This window comes from Ostrea edulis, chromosome 9, assembly GCF_947568905.1.
Source record: "Ostrea edulis chromosome 9, xbOstEdul1.1, whole genome shotgun sequence".
NCBI classification, from domain to species: domain Eukaryota; kingdom Metazoa; phylum Mollusca; class Bivalvia; order Ostreida; family Ostreidae; genus Ostrea; species Ostrea edulis.
The window spans coordinates 32,562,716-32,581,924 of NC_079172.1; the positions used below are offsets into that span (position 1 = coordinate 32,562,716).

The 19,209-nt window shown below is 35.5% G+C and overlaps 1 protein-coding gene across 2 annotated transcripts in view; it reads right to left on the reverse strand.

Annotated features, from left to right (window-relative positions):
* Positions 1-5,488: 5,488 nt before the first annotated feature.
* LOC125658908 (exosome component 10-like) overlaps positions 5,489-19,209 on the reverse strand; it is a 25,965-nt gene continuing 12,244 nt past the window's right edge. Inside the window, exons 8-22 of one of the 2 annotated variants that reach the window (XM_048890353.2) lie at positions 19,038-19,148; positions 18,000-18,143; positions 17,620-17,810; positions 17,218-17,374; positions 15,704-15,852; positions 13,331-13,493; positions 12,440-12,566; positions 10,901-11,004; positions 10,080-10,157; positions 9,056-9,094; positions 8,898-8,973; positions 8,709-8,773; positions 7,890-8,064; positions 7,246-7,319; positions 5,489-5,772 (exon numbers count right to left, since the gene is read on the reverse strand). In XM_048890353.2, coding sequence (XP_048746310.1) covers positions 5,662-5,772; positions 7,246-7,319; positions 7,890-8,064; positions 8,709-8,773; positions 8,898-8,973; positions 9,056-9,094; positions 10,080-10,157; positions 10,901-11,004; positions 12,440-12,566; positions 13,331-13,493; positions 15,704-15,852; positions 17,218-17,374; positions 17,620-17,810; positions 18,000-18,143; positions 19,038-19,148 — 1,764 coding nt within the window. In that variant the 3' untranslated portion in view covers positions 5,489-5,661. Of the gene's footprint in view, positions 5,911-7,245; positions 7,320-7,889; positions 8,065-8,708; positions 8,774-8,897; positions 8,974-9,055; positions 9,095-10,079; positions 10,158-10,900; positions 11,005-12,439; positions 12,567-13,330; positions 13,494-15,703; positions 15,853-17,217; positions 17,375-17,619; positions 17,811-17,999; positions 18,144-19,037; positions 19,149-19,209 lie in introns of both variants that reach the window. The other variant, XM_048890357.2, reaches the window with a different exon arrangement.

Sequence of the window (19,209 nt, forward strand, 5' to 3'; positions counted from 1 at the left end):
AATAATCTTAAAAGAAAAAAAATTATATGAGATAAAATATACAAGGGCACCTGAAGTGTGGATAGCTTGTATAGATCTTATGTACATACCCCCCCCCCCCCCAATCTATATATTAGTACCTCACATGTGGTTATCTCTAAAGCTTACAGATGGTTGAAACTGACTATTCTGAACGACTTATGAGGGTGATCGGTGGGGAAATAACATATTTTGGATAAATTATTGGTTCTGTATAAAAATAATTTCTTTTTAGAAGGGAGGTATATACACAAGATTTATACAAGCTATCCACACTTCGGGTGCCCGTGATTTACTTATTCTGCTCAGGGCTTATCTCACATTGCCGCCTCAAGATTTTAAAACTAAAACAAGTTTATCAGTCAGAGAGATTTCATTGACCTTGACGCCAACTGCTGTTTGAACGGGACTGGCCATGACCCGAATTCCAAATCGTATCAGGTCTGATATATTGGTACTTTAAAATATGGAAGACAAATTACTTTGTGGCAATATCTAAAATTGAGTACTGTACATAATTGTAATTCAGAGATTTACTCAATAACAGTTGAAATCATAATATAAATCTAATTCATAAATCTTAATGTTGGAGTTGGTAACATTTCTAATGTAACGTTTGTTAAAAGAAATGCGAATTTAAACGGAGCTCCACTGAAGATCAGCGTTATGTAGCAAGCTTTATCAACACCTGATGTTTAAAGCATCACGATATATGTCCGCAAACAATGGAAAAGGTGGCGACGGGGGTTAATCGTCAAACGTTTGTAAATGATATTGGCAAAATATCTTCTTCAATATCAACCCAATATTTCCTAGCCAAGTAGCATTCTTATGCATAGTGTATAATTCATTACTGACCTTGACCTTTACAAAATGACCTTGTCAAACTGTTGAAATAATGAACTTTTTCCGTATGAAATTATAAGGTATATGTTCAGAGTGACATTGACCTTTGCAAAAGGACCTTGGTCCGAAAGTCCCTGTCCCAAGGAATATTTGTGGTCAATATGATAGGTTTAGGAGATATGAACTCGGACGGACGGATGAACATACACGACGGCGAATATACGGTACGTTCTGAAAAAAAATTCGGGGGGTATAATAAAATAGAAAAGTAAAATTCATACTAATCATATGATTCAAAGTCGTTGGTATAACAAGATACGTAGAAAAGGCCAAAAATGTATCATTTAAAAGACATTACCCGCATCAAGTGACACGAGGGTTTCAATTACAAGCGCCAAAAAGTATATGAATTTGACCTTGTCGACGCTCGCACATTTGGCTATTTACTTTCTTACAAAATCACACGAGTAAAAAGATTTAGAATCATATCTAATACCAGAACTTAATTAATGAGAATGACTGAATAATCTACGAGAAATAAAAAGTCGGGAGTCGGCAGAATATACTGTTCGTAGATGTTCTGTATCTGTAAATGACTTGGAACAGCTTCAAACCACAGGCACCTGAAGTATGGATCTTACTTACCCCCAACCCCTTTTTGATAATTTTTTCTTTACGGCAATAATTTCTCTAAAATGTGTGAATTCCTTGTCTATCTCATCCCTCTTTCGATTTATGTAATCGTTTCACGCTTTTTGAAAGCTGAGATTGGCCTTCTAACGGTATAATAAATTTTAGTATACCGCTGGAAGGCCAATTAATCTCTAAAGCTTACAAAAAGGTGAAACGATTACATAAATCGAAAGAGGGATTAGACAGGGAATCCACATATTTCAGAGAAATTGTCGACGCCAAAAAATATCAAAAAGAGGGGGGGGGGGGGGGGGGGTAATAATATCCATACTTCAGGTGCCTGTGCTTCAGTGCATGTATATCGGGTAATTTTGGATTTCAAAAGACTTAATGAATTTTTTTTAGTAGTTTGTAATGTAGGAATTTCCTCATCCGCCAAACAGTAACAATTCCAGCGCGCCAGAATTGTTCATACAAATGTGTAATCATTCATACATGGTTCCACATAAAAATCAGGCAAAATCGCAATTTCGTGACAAGTCCATGTTCACGAAATGAACTCAAATTTTGCATACCAAGTCACCGTAATATGCTTACTAAATCTAATTTATTTCACCTTGTTCTAAAAATAGGGATAGCTAATTCCGACCGTGGGAGAGATTCACATACATAAAACAACAATGTACTTGTATTCCCATTGAAATCTAAAAACAACAAAACGGCTGTGAAAATATATAAATAAGGCATGGTATGAAAAAAAAAATTCTTTTAAAAGTTTTAATATAACATTTTAACAAGAGGCCCACAGGCCTTATTGGTCACCTGAGTACTAGTGAAAAAGTATCACTACTCCCAAGGGCTGTGAAGTCTAGAAAAAAATCCTGTTCTGAATATCTAAGCTAAATTCTAATGTTCAGCAACAGTATAGAACAAGATGTGTTCTTAAAACTTCACTGCTCTTGAAAGTGCATGCACTAATGAAAGGCATTAAATAATAGGTGTATTAACATTAGTACATCAAAAGATATGACTAATTTGGACCCATCCTAGAATCAAAACCCTGGGTTGTGAAATTCATCATTTTTGTACATCCTTTTTTGCTATTCCTAAGTGTGCATTTAGATTGTATACAGTATCAGCAAACTTACACAAATACTATACATACTAAGTTTGGCCCCACCCTGGGGTCAGAACCCTTACTCTGGGGATCATCAGATTTTACAATTTTGGTAAGACTACCTGCTCTTTCTAAATATCCATTTAGTTTCAATTTAGCATCAATAATACTAAAGAAGATGTTATTTATGTGTTTTACATATAAACACCTTAAAGTAAGTTTAGCCCCACCCTGGGGGTCAAAACCCCTATCCAGGCGATCAAGAAATTTACAAGTTTGGTAGAGGCCTTCCTGCTCTACACCACTATGCAATTAGTTTTTCTTACACATGTGCGGTTCTAGAGAACATTTTTGAAAATTGATAAATTTTGGGCAGTTTTTGCCCCGCTCCTAAGGCCCAGGAATCCTGAAATTTACAATTTATGTCCCCCTTGTTCCAAAACTGCTTCATACCAAATTTGAAAAGAATTGGAATGGTAGTTATCAAGAAGAAGTTAAAATGTCTGTTGTTCACACATTTAATAACTGACTATTTTGGCCCCACCCTAATACCAAAATCCTTACCCCTGGAATCATCAAATTTACAATTTTGGTAAAGGACTACCTGTTCTTACTAAATATCTATTTGGTTTCAATTTCGTATCAATAGCACTAAAGATGTTATTTACGTATTTTACACATAAACACTATATACCAAGATTGGCCCCACCCTAGGGTCAGAACCCCTACCTCGGGGACCATGAAATTTACAATTTTGGTAGAGGCCTTCCTGCTCTACAACACTATGCATTTAGTTTTTCCAACACGTGTGTGGTTCTTGAGAAGATTTTTGAAAATTGGTCAATTTTGGGCAGTTTTTGCCCCGTCCCTAGGGCCCCAGGGGTGCTGAAATTTCCAATTCATGTCCCCCTTGTCCTAAAGATGCTTCATACCAAATTGGAAAAGAATTGGACTGGTAGTTATTTTAAAAGAAGTTAAAAATGTTCAAAAACGACAATGTGAATTGCAATAGGTCACCCGAGTAAACTCAGGTGACCTAAAAATACAATAACCATTGTTCATGTGACCTTTTAATTCATAGAAATCATGTTTCACTATATAATTGTAGCAAATTTTATAAATCGCCTATAGGTCGGTCCGCCTATAAGTCAGTGGTACATATATTTTGTAGGCTATTTTTCAGGGATTTGCCATTGACCCACATGCACTTCTAAGTCAGTATAACTTTTTTCAAGAATCGGTTGGCAATTTCTAACGTTTTTCATCTCTGTTTCACCCGTTTCAAATAATATTTTCTGAAATGCGCCGACATTTATTCATTTTCTCAACAAATCAATTTCAATAATACATGTATACACTAAAGATGAATAAAATCATTAAAATATGTATTAAATACTTGTACTTTATGCATATAATCTTAGAATACATGTCCAGTCAGTGTTAATGATGAAAATTGTTGGAGTACGAAGTTGTTTTAAAAATATTCTACATTACGCTGTCCAGAAAAATGCTAATCGACTGGCCTGTAAGTCCGATATAGAGTTTTGGACAAATTTTTAACTCCCAAAAATCCAACTTATAGGCGAGTATACACAGTATAAACACACAACATAGGTTAGTAAGAAAGACATCAAAAATATTCGTTACCTCAGTGTGTGCATGTATACAACTCGAACTTCGAAGCGCTATTTACTAACTTTAATTGAATTTCACGTTGCAAAAAAAAACCCCAAGCTTTTCTATATGGCGCCACAGCCAAACTTTACGCTCGTTCAAAAAGTGTAATACTAGTCGTCCCAACACCTTCTGTAGTACGAGAGCTTGGTCTCCAAGGTATTATCTGATAGATGCAGGACTTTCTTTTTTCTTACTGAGTACTTGAGAAAGGACAGTGGTTCTTGAGAAGAAGATTTTTCCGATATATTTGTATGTAAAACTTTGATCCCCTATTGTGGCCCCATCCAACCCCCCAGGGACCATGATTTGAACAAACTTAACTCTGCACTATGTTAGGAAGCTTTCATGTAAATATCAGCTTTTCTGGATTAGTGGTTCTTGAGAAGATTTTTAAAGATGTTCCCTATATAATTGTATGTAAAATTTTGATCCCCTATTGTGGCCCCATCCGACCCCCGGGGGCCAGGATTTTAACAAACTTGAATCTGCATTATATCAGGAAGCTTTCATATAAATCTCAGCTTTTCTGGCTCAGTGGTTCTTGAGAAGAAGATTTTTGCTATATATTTGTATGTAAAACTTTGATCCCCTATTGTGGCCCCATCCGACCCCTGGGGGCAAGGATTTTTACAATTTAGAATCTGCACTATATCAGGAAGCTTTCATATAAATCTCAGCTTTTCTGGCTCAGTGGTTCTTGAGAAGAAGATTTTTGCTATATATTTGTATGTAAAACTTTGATCCCCTATTGTGGCCCCATCCAACCCCCCGGGGCCATGATTTTAACAATTTAGAATCTGCACTACCTAATAAAGCTTATCTATAAATTCCATCTTTTCTGGCCCAGTGATTCTTGAGAAGATTTTTAAAGACCCTACTCTATTTTTACCTTTTCTTGATTATCTCCCCTGTAAGGTGGCCTGGCCCTTTATCTTAACAATTTAGAATTCCCTTTACCTAAGGATGCTTTGTGCCAACTTTGGTTGAAATTGGCCCAGTGGTTTTTGAGAAGAAGTAAAAAATGTTAAAAGTTTACAGACGGACAGACGGACGGACGCCGGAATACGGGTGATCAGAAAAGCTCACTTGAGCATTTAGCTCAGGTGAGCTAAAAAGTGACCTATAGATAAATCAACAATCAAAATAAGAATTTCCAATTTTGGTGTTGTTTCCTCAAATTATCAATGACAACAAACATTTCTCCTCCGCATTTTTATTAGATGTATATACATATATGCTTCCTATGAAGAAAAAAAATAAAATGTTTATACATTTCTGTAAATCTTTAACAATCACTCGATCAGATTTTTTTCTTTGCCCATTCCCTCACAAATGCACCTAAAACAGCTTTAGGAGATTCGTGTGTTTCCTCATTCCTGAGTTGGCCGGCTGTGGTATCTCCCTTTCCCTCTCCCTTTTCCTTCCTGTTTGTAACTGTGACTCTTCTGTGATCTGGAAAATGACTGCTTGGATCTGCCAACCTGTTCAAAAGATTGTAACGAATAATGACTGCTTGGATCTGCCAACCTGTTCAAAAGATTGTAACGAATAATGACTGCTTGGATCTGCCAACCTGTTCAAAAGATTGTAACGAATAATGACTGCTTGGATCTGCCAACCTGTTCAAAAGATTGTAACGAATAATGAAGATGTTCAATAAAACCCTCAGCAATATTTTTATTACACTCTGCAACAGACTAGAGTCACACAACTACTACATTTGTATAGGAACGGTATTGACTGTTAATTATATTGTAGAATTTATATACAAACTATTGCTGGTACAGCATTTCATTTACTTCAAGCACAATTAAATGCAACCGTCTGTTTTCCCACACAACATGATATACACTGTCCTAGCGTTCATATACATGTACATAATATACTTTCACTTTCGTTATGCATCTTTACCACAAATTTCAGCTTTAGCACAATGTAAAAGCAAGGTCTAATGTAAAAGCAAGGTCTTAATACAATTTGTTAAATGTCTGTAAAAGGTTAATAAAATACCATAATGTAATTGACCTTGTAAATAACAAAAGATGCATGCTACTTTACTAGGTACTTGATGCATGCTACTTTACTAGGTACTTGATGCATGCTACTTTACTAGGTACTTGATGCATGCTACCTTACTAGGTACTTGATGCATGCTACCTTACTAGGTACTTGATGAAAGATATACACTTTAGTAAGTCTATAAACTAGGAGACTTGAATCATAATAGTTCTAAAATGTAGGCACTATCGAGTGGACACTACCGAGTGGGCACTATCGAGTGGACACTACCAAGTGGGCACTACAGAGTGGACACTACAGAACAGAGTGGACACTACCAAGTGGGCACTACAGAGTGGACACTACACAGCAGAGTGGACACTACTGAGTGGACACTACTGAGTGGACACTACAAAACAGAGTGGACACTATCGTGTGGATACTGTTGAGTGGACACTACCAAGCGGGCACTACAGAGTGGGCACTACAAAGTGGACACTACCAATTGGACACTACAGAGTGGACACTGCAGAGTGAACACTACCGAGTGGACACTAAAGAACAGAGTGGACACTATCATGTGGACACTACAGAGTGGACACTACAGAACAGAGTGGACACTACCAAGTGGGCACTACAGAGTGGACACTACACAGCAGAGTGGACACTACTGAGTGGACACTACTGAGTGGACACTACAAAACAGAGTGGACACTATCGTGTGGATACTGTTGAGTGGACACTACCAAGCGGGCACTACAGAGTGGGCACTACAAAGTGGACACTACCAATTGGCCACTACAGAGTGGACACTGCAGAGTGAACACTACCGAGTGGACACTAAAGAACAGAGTGGACACTACAGAGTGGACACTACAGAGTGGACACTACTAAGTGGACACTACAGTTTAGTCAGTAATATTACAACTTCAATTACAGATAACACGAAGACCTACCTTTTGGTTTCCTTTGCTTCCTGATGCAGCGTAAGGATTGAATATGTTCTGTGCTTTCTTCTTACCCTCCCCACCTACAAAACAACCAAATCCATCTGTTGAGATAATACACACATCTAAAGTCATTCATGAGCTGTAACGATGACTTCAATAGCTTGTAGATGACAACATACTGAAAAGTCAGCTAAAGGAAGACTAAGACATGGAAAATCATATGTTGCTTTTGTTCACTTATGTGTTGTCACTCAGGCCAGGTAGCAACACCTCTGTCCCTTCCTTGTCAAGAATGTCACCGGAATTCAAAATCATTCATATGGTACATTTGTAGTATGACCAACATAAAATACTTACTCATAATGACGTAAACAATCAAAACAATCTTATAGGCTAGAAAAATCCAATCTTTAAGGAGATGCTCTTGATGTCAAATTCTAGGAATTCACATGCCCACATTCCAGTTTTTCTCCATATTTTAAAATTAACAACCAGAGGAGCATTTTAGTTCAATCAGAGACGTACACTCACCAGTAAACAGGACACGTGGCCGTTCACAGTTCAATGAATATTACAGAAAAAGAAAAAAATTATTAACTCTGGATGTCACACATTTCATGTTTACTTTCTTGAATTTTTTCGGCACTTACCCAGGAAAATATTTTTGTCAGCCTGGCTGTAATCAAAAGCCGCAAACTCAGCGTCCTCCCTTTTCTCTCTCTTATCTTTCTTCTTTTTCTTTTTCTTGGGTTTGTTGTCATCATTGATTCTGAGATTAATATTTTCCTCCTTCTGTCGATCCTGCTGTTTCTTCTGGGCAGACATCTATATCAGAATACATGATCCAAAGTTTCTCTTATCTTATATTCAATGGTACATGTATTATATCATGGTTACAGTAAGAATAGGGTCAATAAAAACCTGTATTTCATGAACTATATATTTCATGAATGACATATTCCAAAATCTTCACTCAACACCTACTACAAACAAACTTTTTTCACAAATGATGAAAATGGACACTGTATTTATAATTATAGAAGTAAAACGAATACATTTCACTGAATTGTATCTTATTTTTGCCATTCATTTCTCAATTATGTCTAAAACAGTGGGAAAAATTTTGTAGATTTATATACATGTACATGTATAGGGAAGGGATACATATACTGTATCACAACTTTTGAACATCACAGGAAATTTACAAGTCTCCTAAACTTTAGGAATTTTATATTAGTACTAATTAAAGCCAGAATATGCAGAGAAATATATATATATCAACCCGTGCGTCAATTTGTTTCCTTGTAGCAAGTGTCCTTAAAGACTAGAAGATGTATTTCTCTGACCAGTAGAGAACATTGGAGAGATTCTACATTTACTTAACACTTCATTCAGGTTAAGAATTTATCTAGCTAGAGACATCTGAATTTCTAGATGAATAAACTCGGAACCCTATATCAGTTTCTCACCTCCCTTATTGACAATTCCGTCTGTTCTGGGGTCGGGTCTGGTTTCAATTTCTTTGGTGGTGGACCTTGCAAAACAGAAAGTGAATTTACATGTAGTTCTGCTAACCTAATAATTGAAATTTTAAGTCATCATATTGTTGATACAAAGAATGTACATGTATTATTGTTGTGACACCTGGCAATGCGTACCTTTTGGTGGACTGGGAGATCTCTCTTTTCTCTTGACCGTATTTTTCTTCAGCTTCCAACTTCCAAGGCTTTGTGCCTATAATCATATACATATGTCCCGTCAACATACATACAGTGTAATACACAATAAATAATTTTTTTTTTAAAATTCCACTTACCTCTGATTCTGCAGTCGTAGTACCATCATCTGGCAGAAACTGCAAAACCAAAATCACACAGCAATTAAAACAGCTTAAGATATTTATAATATTTGAAATGCTATCAATGTGTATGTAATGAATGTCTTTACAGTCTGTAGACATCTTTTTAAGGTATTCAATGTATAATGACCATATTTCATATCTAATAAATGGATAGTGGAATTTTTGTAAATCATGGTATCATTTTGAAGGGTTCATCAAATAAAAATAATCCACCATAGGAATTTTCAAAATTTTGTTTACTGCTTGATTTATTTCACCTAGAATTTAACATTGAGGTATATGGGAAAAGCATGTTTTATTACAATATTTTAAGAAGAAATTATATTTTCATACAAATCTCTTGGTAGAAAGTTACATACACCTTCTCTTAATGAAAATATGAAATAAAATTAATCATTGACCACACACATTTTTAGAAAATTAGATTTTTCTTATTTTTACAAAGGGCAGACAACTCTTCCAAAAAGTCTTAAGTGCAAAAAGGTCAGCTTCTAATTATTAACCAGTCATGTGAATTTCATCTGCTTCACTTTCATCATTATTTAACAATAAACATTTATGTTGATCTAAATCCTTCAAAATTGTTCATTATCCTTTCATTGTACATGGAATACCTTAAAAGCTATATATTTTTACATTTCTAACTGTTTTCTCTGTGATAACCCTTTGAAGCTCCAATTTCCCCACAACTTACATTTCTCTGTTCATGCAAAAAGAAAGTCAATGGGCGGAAACTATGGAAATTAACATGGAATGCCATGTGTATTCAAATTTGTTTGATACGTCAATTCTATGTTATGTATATCATAATACAAATGTAAGGATTCACTGTCTAGTTTGCTGTGAGATGATTAATTACAATGGGAAACATGACTACTGATTCATCATGTTTTAATTAATCACCTCACCTGACAAACTAGACAGTGATTCCTTATACATTTTCAGTAGAATGAAAAGGGTAGATGTTCAATGTACAAACCATCGTGAATGGGCTGAGGAAGGAGGAGGCCAGTGCTGCAGCGATCCTCTGACCCTTAGTCATCACCCCTTTCTCCTTCTATATGTGAACATGATAGAATATCACATGATTAATGACAGTCCGTAGAGTATTACACAATATTAGTAATATACTGTATAGTTATGAAATTCAGTATTGAAAATCTGAAGCATCCAAATGCTGTAGGCATATCTATAAAACATCAAACTCTGCATTTCACAATGACGTTAACCAACCAATCATTCAAATACACATCATCACATGTTAACCAATCAATCATTCAAATACACATCATCACATGTTAACCAACCAATCATTCAAATACACATCATCACATGTTAACTAACCAATCATTCAAATACACATCATCACATGTTAACCAACCAATCATTCAAATACACATCATCACATGTTAACCAACCAATCATTCAAATACACATCACCACATGTTAACCAACCAATCATTCAAATACACATCACATCTTTAATTTGTACATATCTCCTCTCCCCACTTCACTGTGAGGGAATAATGATGACCAAAAAAATCATTAAAAGTTGGGAAAGCATAGCCTATTACTCTTTAAAATCATTTTTTCTCTCTTCTTTTTGTATCGACATTCAAAATATGATTTCATCACATCTATAGAATACCAGTTGCCAACATTTTCAGGGTCACACAAGACCATAAAATCAAGTGATCAGATAAAAGTCTAGGATCTAATAATAATGGGCAACTGTCTATAACATTGTATTTGTACCAGAGTAATCTGTTATGATTTATCAGTATGAGGAATTCCACTAACCTTGTCACCAAATGCTGTTAGAGAGGGACTGGCTTTGACCCGAACGGTCAAGCCTGAGTTGTTGGTACCATACAGCATGGAAGATTTGGTCACCATGGTAACATCTAAGGGTAGAATATCCAGTAAAAATTATTTTATAATTAGCCAAATCTTAAATCTATATACTGTAGAATCATTTTAAATTCGTGGGGGCCAATTTTCATGGATTGCTGAATTTTTACGGGCTCGTGGGGACGTAATTTCGTGGATTTATATATTTGTAAGAATCTTGTATACATACTAGTTGTCTTTATTCGTTGAGGATGTAAATTCATGGGTGAGGGGTACCCAGGAATTCCACGAAAAATGAGCCACCACGAATTCTAAGGATCCCACAGTATACCATAATCTTTGGATATTGGATATCATGTGTTTTATATCAAGCTATGTAAGTTATACATTTTATGCAGATAATTAATTTAACTCAGCCGGTTTAAAAAGTAATCAAGCTAATATCCTATCTAATCATGTATTCTTCGAGTCAGATAGTGAATGCCCCATTTCGAAATATTCATGATCACTTGACATTGCATGCGGAAGTTCGAAAGTCGACAAATTACATGGCGACATGAAAGCATGGATGGCCTGCAGGCTGTTGGCAGGACACATTCGGTGACAAAAGACAGCCAGACTGAATCAGGGTAGAGAGAACCACTTTGAGCAATGGCAGGGGAGTGAAATTGAAATCACCATTCAGTATGATTACATACTGTAAATCTTTATCTCATATCATGGTGTTTCTGATAATATTTTTCTCGTGCGCTTGCGCACATCCACCGTAAACTTCATTCTTTCATAAATATGCATTAGAAAATCATCGTTTTCTCCTTACAATAAGTAGACCAGGGCTGCATTCAAGATCATAGCGGCTACGTAGGGCTCAGTAGCACTACAATCTTGAACGATGTGCTAGGCTAGTCCTACATAGGGATAACAAGCGTTAATGCATACAGTGCGTTCAATATACATAGATATCTAGCCTAGCAGCTAGGCTAGCCACTACAATCTTGAACACAGCCCAGTACTCCTTTAATACCCGTATATAATTTGTCAAAATTGTCAAATCGTATTAATTTTTATAGTTTATCATTCTGACATAAATTGGGTCTGGGTTAACATCGAACAAAATGCTGTTTATTATGGCACATATACCTTTAAAGTAATGTGCTTGGTAATTCAAAGAGAGAAACAAACAGAGTAGGGGGTGTTACCTGCTACAGTTGAAGCTTGACACAAACAGAGAGAGTAGAGAGAAGGGTGTTACCTGCTACAGTTGGAAGCTTGACACAAACAGAGTAGGGGGTGTTACCTGCTACAGTTGAAGTTTGACACAAACAGAGAGTAGAGGGGTGTTATCTGCTACAGTTGAAAGTTTGACACTAGCAGAGAGTAGAGGGGTGTTATCTGCTACAGTTGAAAGTTTGACACTAGCAGAGAGTAGAGGGGTGTTATCTGCTACAGTTGAAAGTTTGACACTAGTAGAGAGTAGAGGGGTGTTACCTGCTACAGTTGGAAGCTTTACACTAACAGACATGTGGCTGACATCATGAGGACAGTTCAGAAGATGGTCAGGGTCATATTTGGGATGTTGATATGAACTTGGTTTCTTCCCTTGTGGCAAGGACACCTGTTAGAATTTATAAACAAAGCATCTATTTGCAAAATGATATTACTCCATATTATATAATCTGATTCATACTTCTAATTATGATATTACTCCATATAAAATAATCTGATTCATACTTCTAATTATGATATTACTCCATATTATATAATCTGATTCATACTTCTAATTATGATATTACTCCATATTATATAATCTGATTCATACTTCTAATTATGATATTACTCCATATTATATAATCTGATTCATACTTCTAATTATGATATTACTCCATATAAAATAATCTGATTCATGCTTCTAATTATGATATTACTCCATATTATATAATCTGATTCATACTTCTAATTATGATATTACTCCATATAAAATAATCTGATTCATACTTCTAATTATGATATTACTCCATATAAAATAATCTGATTCATACTTCTAATTATGATATTACTCCATATTATATAATCTGATTCATACTTCTAATTATGATATTACTCCATATTATATAATCTGATTCATACTTCTAATTATGATATTACTCCATATTATATAATCTGATTCATACTTCTAATTAATCAAGAAGATTCATTACGTGTATTACCATCATAAAAGTACATGTATAAATGTTGCAGTGATATCGATGATAAAAACAACATGAAACTCATGTATTCTGTGAAGACCATGATTAATTTAAGTCCATCAGTAAAACCTTAAGGGAGTGAAAGCTTTTACATATTTACTCTGTATCAAAACTGTGTAAAGATGTTATGTACCTTTAGTAAAGGAGACTCCCTGGCTTCCAGAATGAAATTGTGGAGCTCGGGCAGAAACTGCCGCACTAACGGAGGAATGGGATTACAGCAGGCGAAGATCCCCTGCTGTTCCCGAGGCAAAATCTCCGCGATCTGTAGAAGCATATGGTTTGGTAGGACATACCTGTTGACAAAAGGTATATTTGATTATTGTGTACAACATGTATTAACTTTTTTATACACACACTCAAAATAACTCAGAACACATTCATGAAAAACTGAATGATGCAAACAAGAGGTACTGTGAGCAATGCTCACTAAGAATACCCCCGCTTACCCCAATCTCCCAAAGGGTGTTGTTAATAGGTATAAATTACCTCTTTCCTGAGTGTAAAATAGAAAGGGTATGACAAAACCTTGGGTAGTCTCTTCTATAGGAGTGCACTTGACCTTTGACCTTTTGACCCCAAAATCGATAGGGAACATCTTTGTCCCATGGGTAGTCCATATGTATGATATTGGTGACTGTAGGTGGAAAGGATAACACTTTTGAGCCCGGAAACCATATTGCTACTTCGATGTCCAGTGCACTTGACTTTTGACCACAAAATCGATAGGGAACTTCTTCGTCCCATGGGTCGTTCATATGTTTGATATGGTGACTGTAGGTGGAAAGGATAACGCTTTAGAGCCCAGAAACCATTGCATCTACAGACAGACAGACAACCAGATTCCAGCCCCCCCCCCCCCCTTGTTGTGGGGGGTATGATTACGCTCTTTCTACATCATCCCTTGTATTTCAGTCTTGTTCCATCCATACAAGTATTTATTTTCCAAAAGAAAGTATAATTATTCTAGCTGATAGTAGCTGTATTTACTATAGTGAATTATTTTATGTACATTTTTATCAGATCCCCCCCCAATCTATAGATATTTTCTATGTTGCTATGTATACCCTCAGTCCTCTATTCAAGCAAGCTGGAGGCACATATTACATTTTTATTTTTATATTTCATTTTCATTTTATCAATTTGAAAGTATATTAATTTATGTTTATAAGGAATTAATGTGATCTAAATTCATGCATTTATTATTTTGATATCATTGTAAATTCATAGATATACGCGAAGAATTTATTATGATCGCGTAATTTTATGAAAAGCATCACTCACTTTAATAAAATTACTCAATTTTATTTTTCTGTTAATAAATTACATGTAAAACTGTTAATGAACGGAACATTCATGTTCTCGTGATTTCAAGTTTATGAGTCATTTCACGATATTAAAATAAGGAATCTACAATAATACACTAGAAGGGCTTTTTCCATCTCTTAGTGCATATGCGCATTTAGCTTTCATGGTTATTTGCATGAACCTTTCGGCTCCAAGATTTCCAGCATGGTCTAAACAAATTTTCCACCCCCTCCCCTTTTACACTCCATATTACTGGGTTTTTTAATAAGGTGCATTATTGAATTTTTGTTTGGACGGCACTAGTTGTGGGGTATATTTGTACGGCACTAGTTGTGGGATATATTTATATGGCACATGTTGTGGAATGTACAGTATTTGTACGGCACTAGTTGTGGAATGTATTTGTATGGCACTAATTGTGGGATATATTTGTACGGCAATAGTTGTGGGATATATTTGTACGGCACTAGTTGTGGGAAATATTTGTACAGCACTAGTTATGGGATATATCTGTACGGCACTAATTGTGGGATATATTTGTACGGCAATAGATGTGAGATATATTTGTATGGCACTAGTTGTGGGAAATATTTGTACGGCACTAGTTGTGGGATATATTTGTACGGCACTAATTGTGGGATATATTTGTATGGCACTAATTGTGGGATATATTTGTACGGCAATAGATGCGAGATATATTTGTATGGCACTAGTTGTGGGTTATATTTGTACGGCACTAGTTGTGGGATATATTTGTACGGCACTAGTTGTGGGGTATATTTGTTTGTATGGCACTAGTGGGATGTTTTGTTTTTTGATAATTAACTTGATTCAACTTTCTTAGTAAATGATCATTTCACACAAATAACTTGCTACCAATGCTACTGTATTATAAGTAAAATAAAGCTGCAATTGTGCTTCAGGTTATAGTCAGCACTTTTGATGAGTGCCAGTATTCAAGAGCACATAATCTGACTTTATTTATAGGGAATGGAGACTTTATTTATAGGGAATGGAGACTTTGTTTATAGGGAATGGCGACTTTATTCATAGGGAATGGAGACTTTATTTATAGGGAATGGAGACTTTATTTATAGGGAATGGAGACTTTGTTTATAGGGAATGGAGACTGTTATTTATAGGGAATGGAGACTTTATTTATAGGGAATGGAGACTGTTATTCCATTAGTAGTCTTACCCTGTACTTTCATCCTCCACCCTGGCCAGTTTGTCCCTCCATTGGTACAACTTCTGTAGAGCCTGAAGCTGCCGGGAATTAAAAATCTTCTTACTTTTCTTGTAAAGCTCCAGGTACGTATCCTGCTTAAACACTGGTTTCTTATATACCTGTGAATTTTATCATACAATCAAGATTAACAGAAACATTCAAAACTGTAGTACACATTGTCTCATTTCGCATAGTTTTGTTAAAATAACAAATCTGATGTGAAACATTGATCAGCATCTGTTACAGAAAAAAGTCTGGAAAACATGTCCTCTGATGGACAGGTGGTGATTTTTAAGGATTATACGTACACTGTAGATTCAATCTCGGCGATCATCAATTACTCAAGAAATGAGACTAATAATTCTTTGTTTGATGCACGTAGCGCATTAATGAAAAAGTTTTCCGTCCAATTTTTCATTTGATACATGAATCGAACAAAGAATTATGTTTAATTTCTTATCATTTGATTATGTTTTTAAAATAGAAAAATAAATAGTTTCTCCCATCAAAAAGCTTGAATTAATGTTTTTGAAAGGGCGCGTAGGAATACATATTATATGTAACAATGAAAACAATAACAAAACAGCATGGCTGTGTGTTCAGGTCAGGTACAGTTACTGTGCAGAATTAAATGGATTATACGCCAAATTAAAGGTGCAATGGGTAAAAGCTGAATTAGATATAAAGGAAGAGAACATGTGGTGACTGGATGTATGCTGCATTGTGTTGGAGGAGACGATGAACACTGGTTGTGTCGTAGGAACGGTGGAATGCGACTCGGCTCCATTTCAATATCAAGTAAAAACCTCAACACCTCTTCATCTAAAACACACTTGTTGACTGAGCCTCATAAAATGCAGTTTAATTTCATTAATATCACCGAAACCAAAATTCGCCACTAGCAGCTTGCTCTGTCATATTATTGAACTCGTAAAGCAGATGATACATATTGGGAACTCATGTAATCTGTCGACTTCTACCAGTCAGTGGTCTACGTCATCAAGTTGACTATTCTGTCACGTCATCACTAAGCCTATGTATGTTGTTTCTTTAAATTAGTTTGTATTTTATTCATATCTTTGGTTGTGTTTATTTTTTATAGCAATGAAAAACAAAAATTACACGAATGGATTTCGTTTATAATGCTTGTGTGAAAATTCCCGTTCTGTAAATAGCACTAAATTAGAACAGGGAAGACTCATTCCAGAGAAAAGTAGTCCCACGTGCTTAGTGCAGATGAACTCTGAACAAATTTTTTTTTGACTAAGAAATCAAACAAATTTTTTTATCCAATCAGCATCGTTGTTATGTCATCACTTTAAAAGTTATTAAATGATTCTCAATTCCAAATTTGTTATAAAAGCAATTACTCATTTCATATTCTTTCTACATAAATAAATTTAAGATGTTAGAGAATATTCATATTCATTGTCTGAATCTGTAATGCATACATGTGCTACAAAGTTTTCAATTACACAGCATACCTTGGCACAGATGTCGTTGCTCCTTTGTAGAACGGACATCAAGAGATTTTTCTGGTCATTACCTCGGGCTATCAGTTCCTGTTTTATTCTGTGATATATGTATAACAAATAGTGGGTGTCCTCCCGGGCATACTTTATCAGTTCAGCAGGAAGGGGTCTGAAAGGGGCAAAGAAGCAGATCACAAAATAGAGCCCAAAAAAGTCACTTCCAAAAAACAATTTGTCTGGAAAGTGAAGAATCTAAATCAACTTGGCACCATTATAATCCAAAATATATAAAAATGATTTAGATCTCACATTAATTGTTTTAGTATTTGCTTACACACTTAAAAAATAAGGCCTCTATAAGGAAGCTACTAACTTTGAAAGCATTATTCTCTCCTTCTCTTACTCTCATCTCACCTTATTCTCCAATCAGCCAGCTGATATTGTTTGTCAGCGATGACATCACAGTAGTACTCCATTAAATAAGCCAATGAGAAACGAGAATGGTTCAGCACTCGGGCTGCTTGCCCTGTGTCAAACATGTTCACTACATATAGGCCAAGGTCTCTCTGTAACCAATCAATATCACTGTCTGCTCCATGAAAGACCTGGAACATTAAAGGAAGAAATTCAACAGTCTGAACACAATAAAATTACAAAACGTGAAAAAGGTGTATGTAAATTCGTGGCTTTTCTTTCACTCTCAATAATATGTACACTGTAAAATTCCATGTTTTCACAGGTTACAGTTGCTAAAGTTTGAGAAGACATGGCAATCGTAATAACTCTTTACTTACCTTGACTACTGCAGGGTTTGTGAAGATCTCGTTCAAGGGAGATAAGTCATTTCTAAGAGACAGGGTGTCAATCAAGAAATCCTCTGTTACAGTAGAAATTTGCATCAAGCAAGTGATTCCTTGGAAAGTTCTGTATGAGTGATGCTGAAATTTTGAAGCCATTAATAAACTGTGTTCAACATGATGATACATGCATTTCTTCCTAATTTCTTAGTCATCTAATTTTACATGTACTTGTAACATGTAATTTGATTGGTACATTGAACTTTTCAACATTCTTTATATCATATAAACAAAGGTGCTGTTTAGTATCGCTATATGACCTCCTAGGAATGATGTCACAATATGTTCAGCTGTTCTGTTTCCAATTTGTTACTATGGCAATATTGATCCATGTCATATTAAATTCATATTTTCTTTAGAATTATTCATCAAATATCAAAAGAGATTAACTAAATTAAATTATACGGAATGAAAGTAATTTTTCCTCATTTCATATGATATCAAGTATTAAGCTGGGGCAGTTTATGCTATTTCATAAACCATTTCCTGTATAAAATGAGCAAATATTACTTTCATTCCTAATTAAACTTTGATCCCCTAATCTGGCCCCACCCTACCCCCAGGGACCATGGATGAACAAACTTTGTATCTATCCTTGAGTGCAGATTTCTAACTTGGTTTGTGTATTAACCAATTTCAGGTGATTAAGCTGAATTCTAGATTTTGAACAGATGATGGCATGACGGGCCATTAGTGTATGGGGAAGCCAAAGCGCACACAGAAAACTTGTGTTTACATGCGAATGACCATCCCATTCTCCAACATACAACCACTGCCAATGATGAGAATCAGACCCAGGTCACAGAGGTCAAAAAGGTGAGAATCAAGTGCACTACCACTACCAATGATGAGAATCAGACCCAGGTCACAGAGGTCAAAAAGGTGAGAATCAAGTGCACTACCATTGCAATACCTGGAGAGCCTAGCTGGTCATAAATTAAGTAAGTATTCTTAATTATACTGTAACTGAATTACTTCAAGATCTACAGCCAGAATTTCCTCCTTTCTAAGTTTGTCTAGAACTGTTTGAAGTTCTGTCACTGTTGTAACAACAGTCACTGGTGTGTCAGCAATCAAGGGGGGCTTCTGAAAAAGAAGAAGAAAAACAATATGTCTTATGTATGGTAGATAAATATATGTTTTTTAT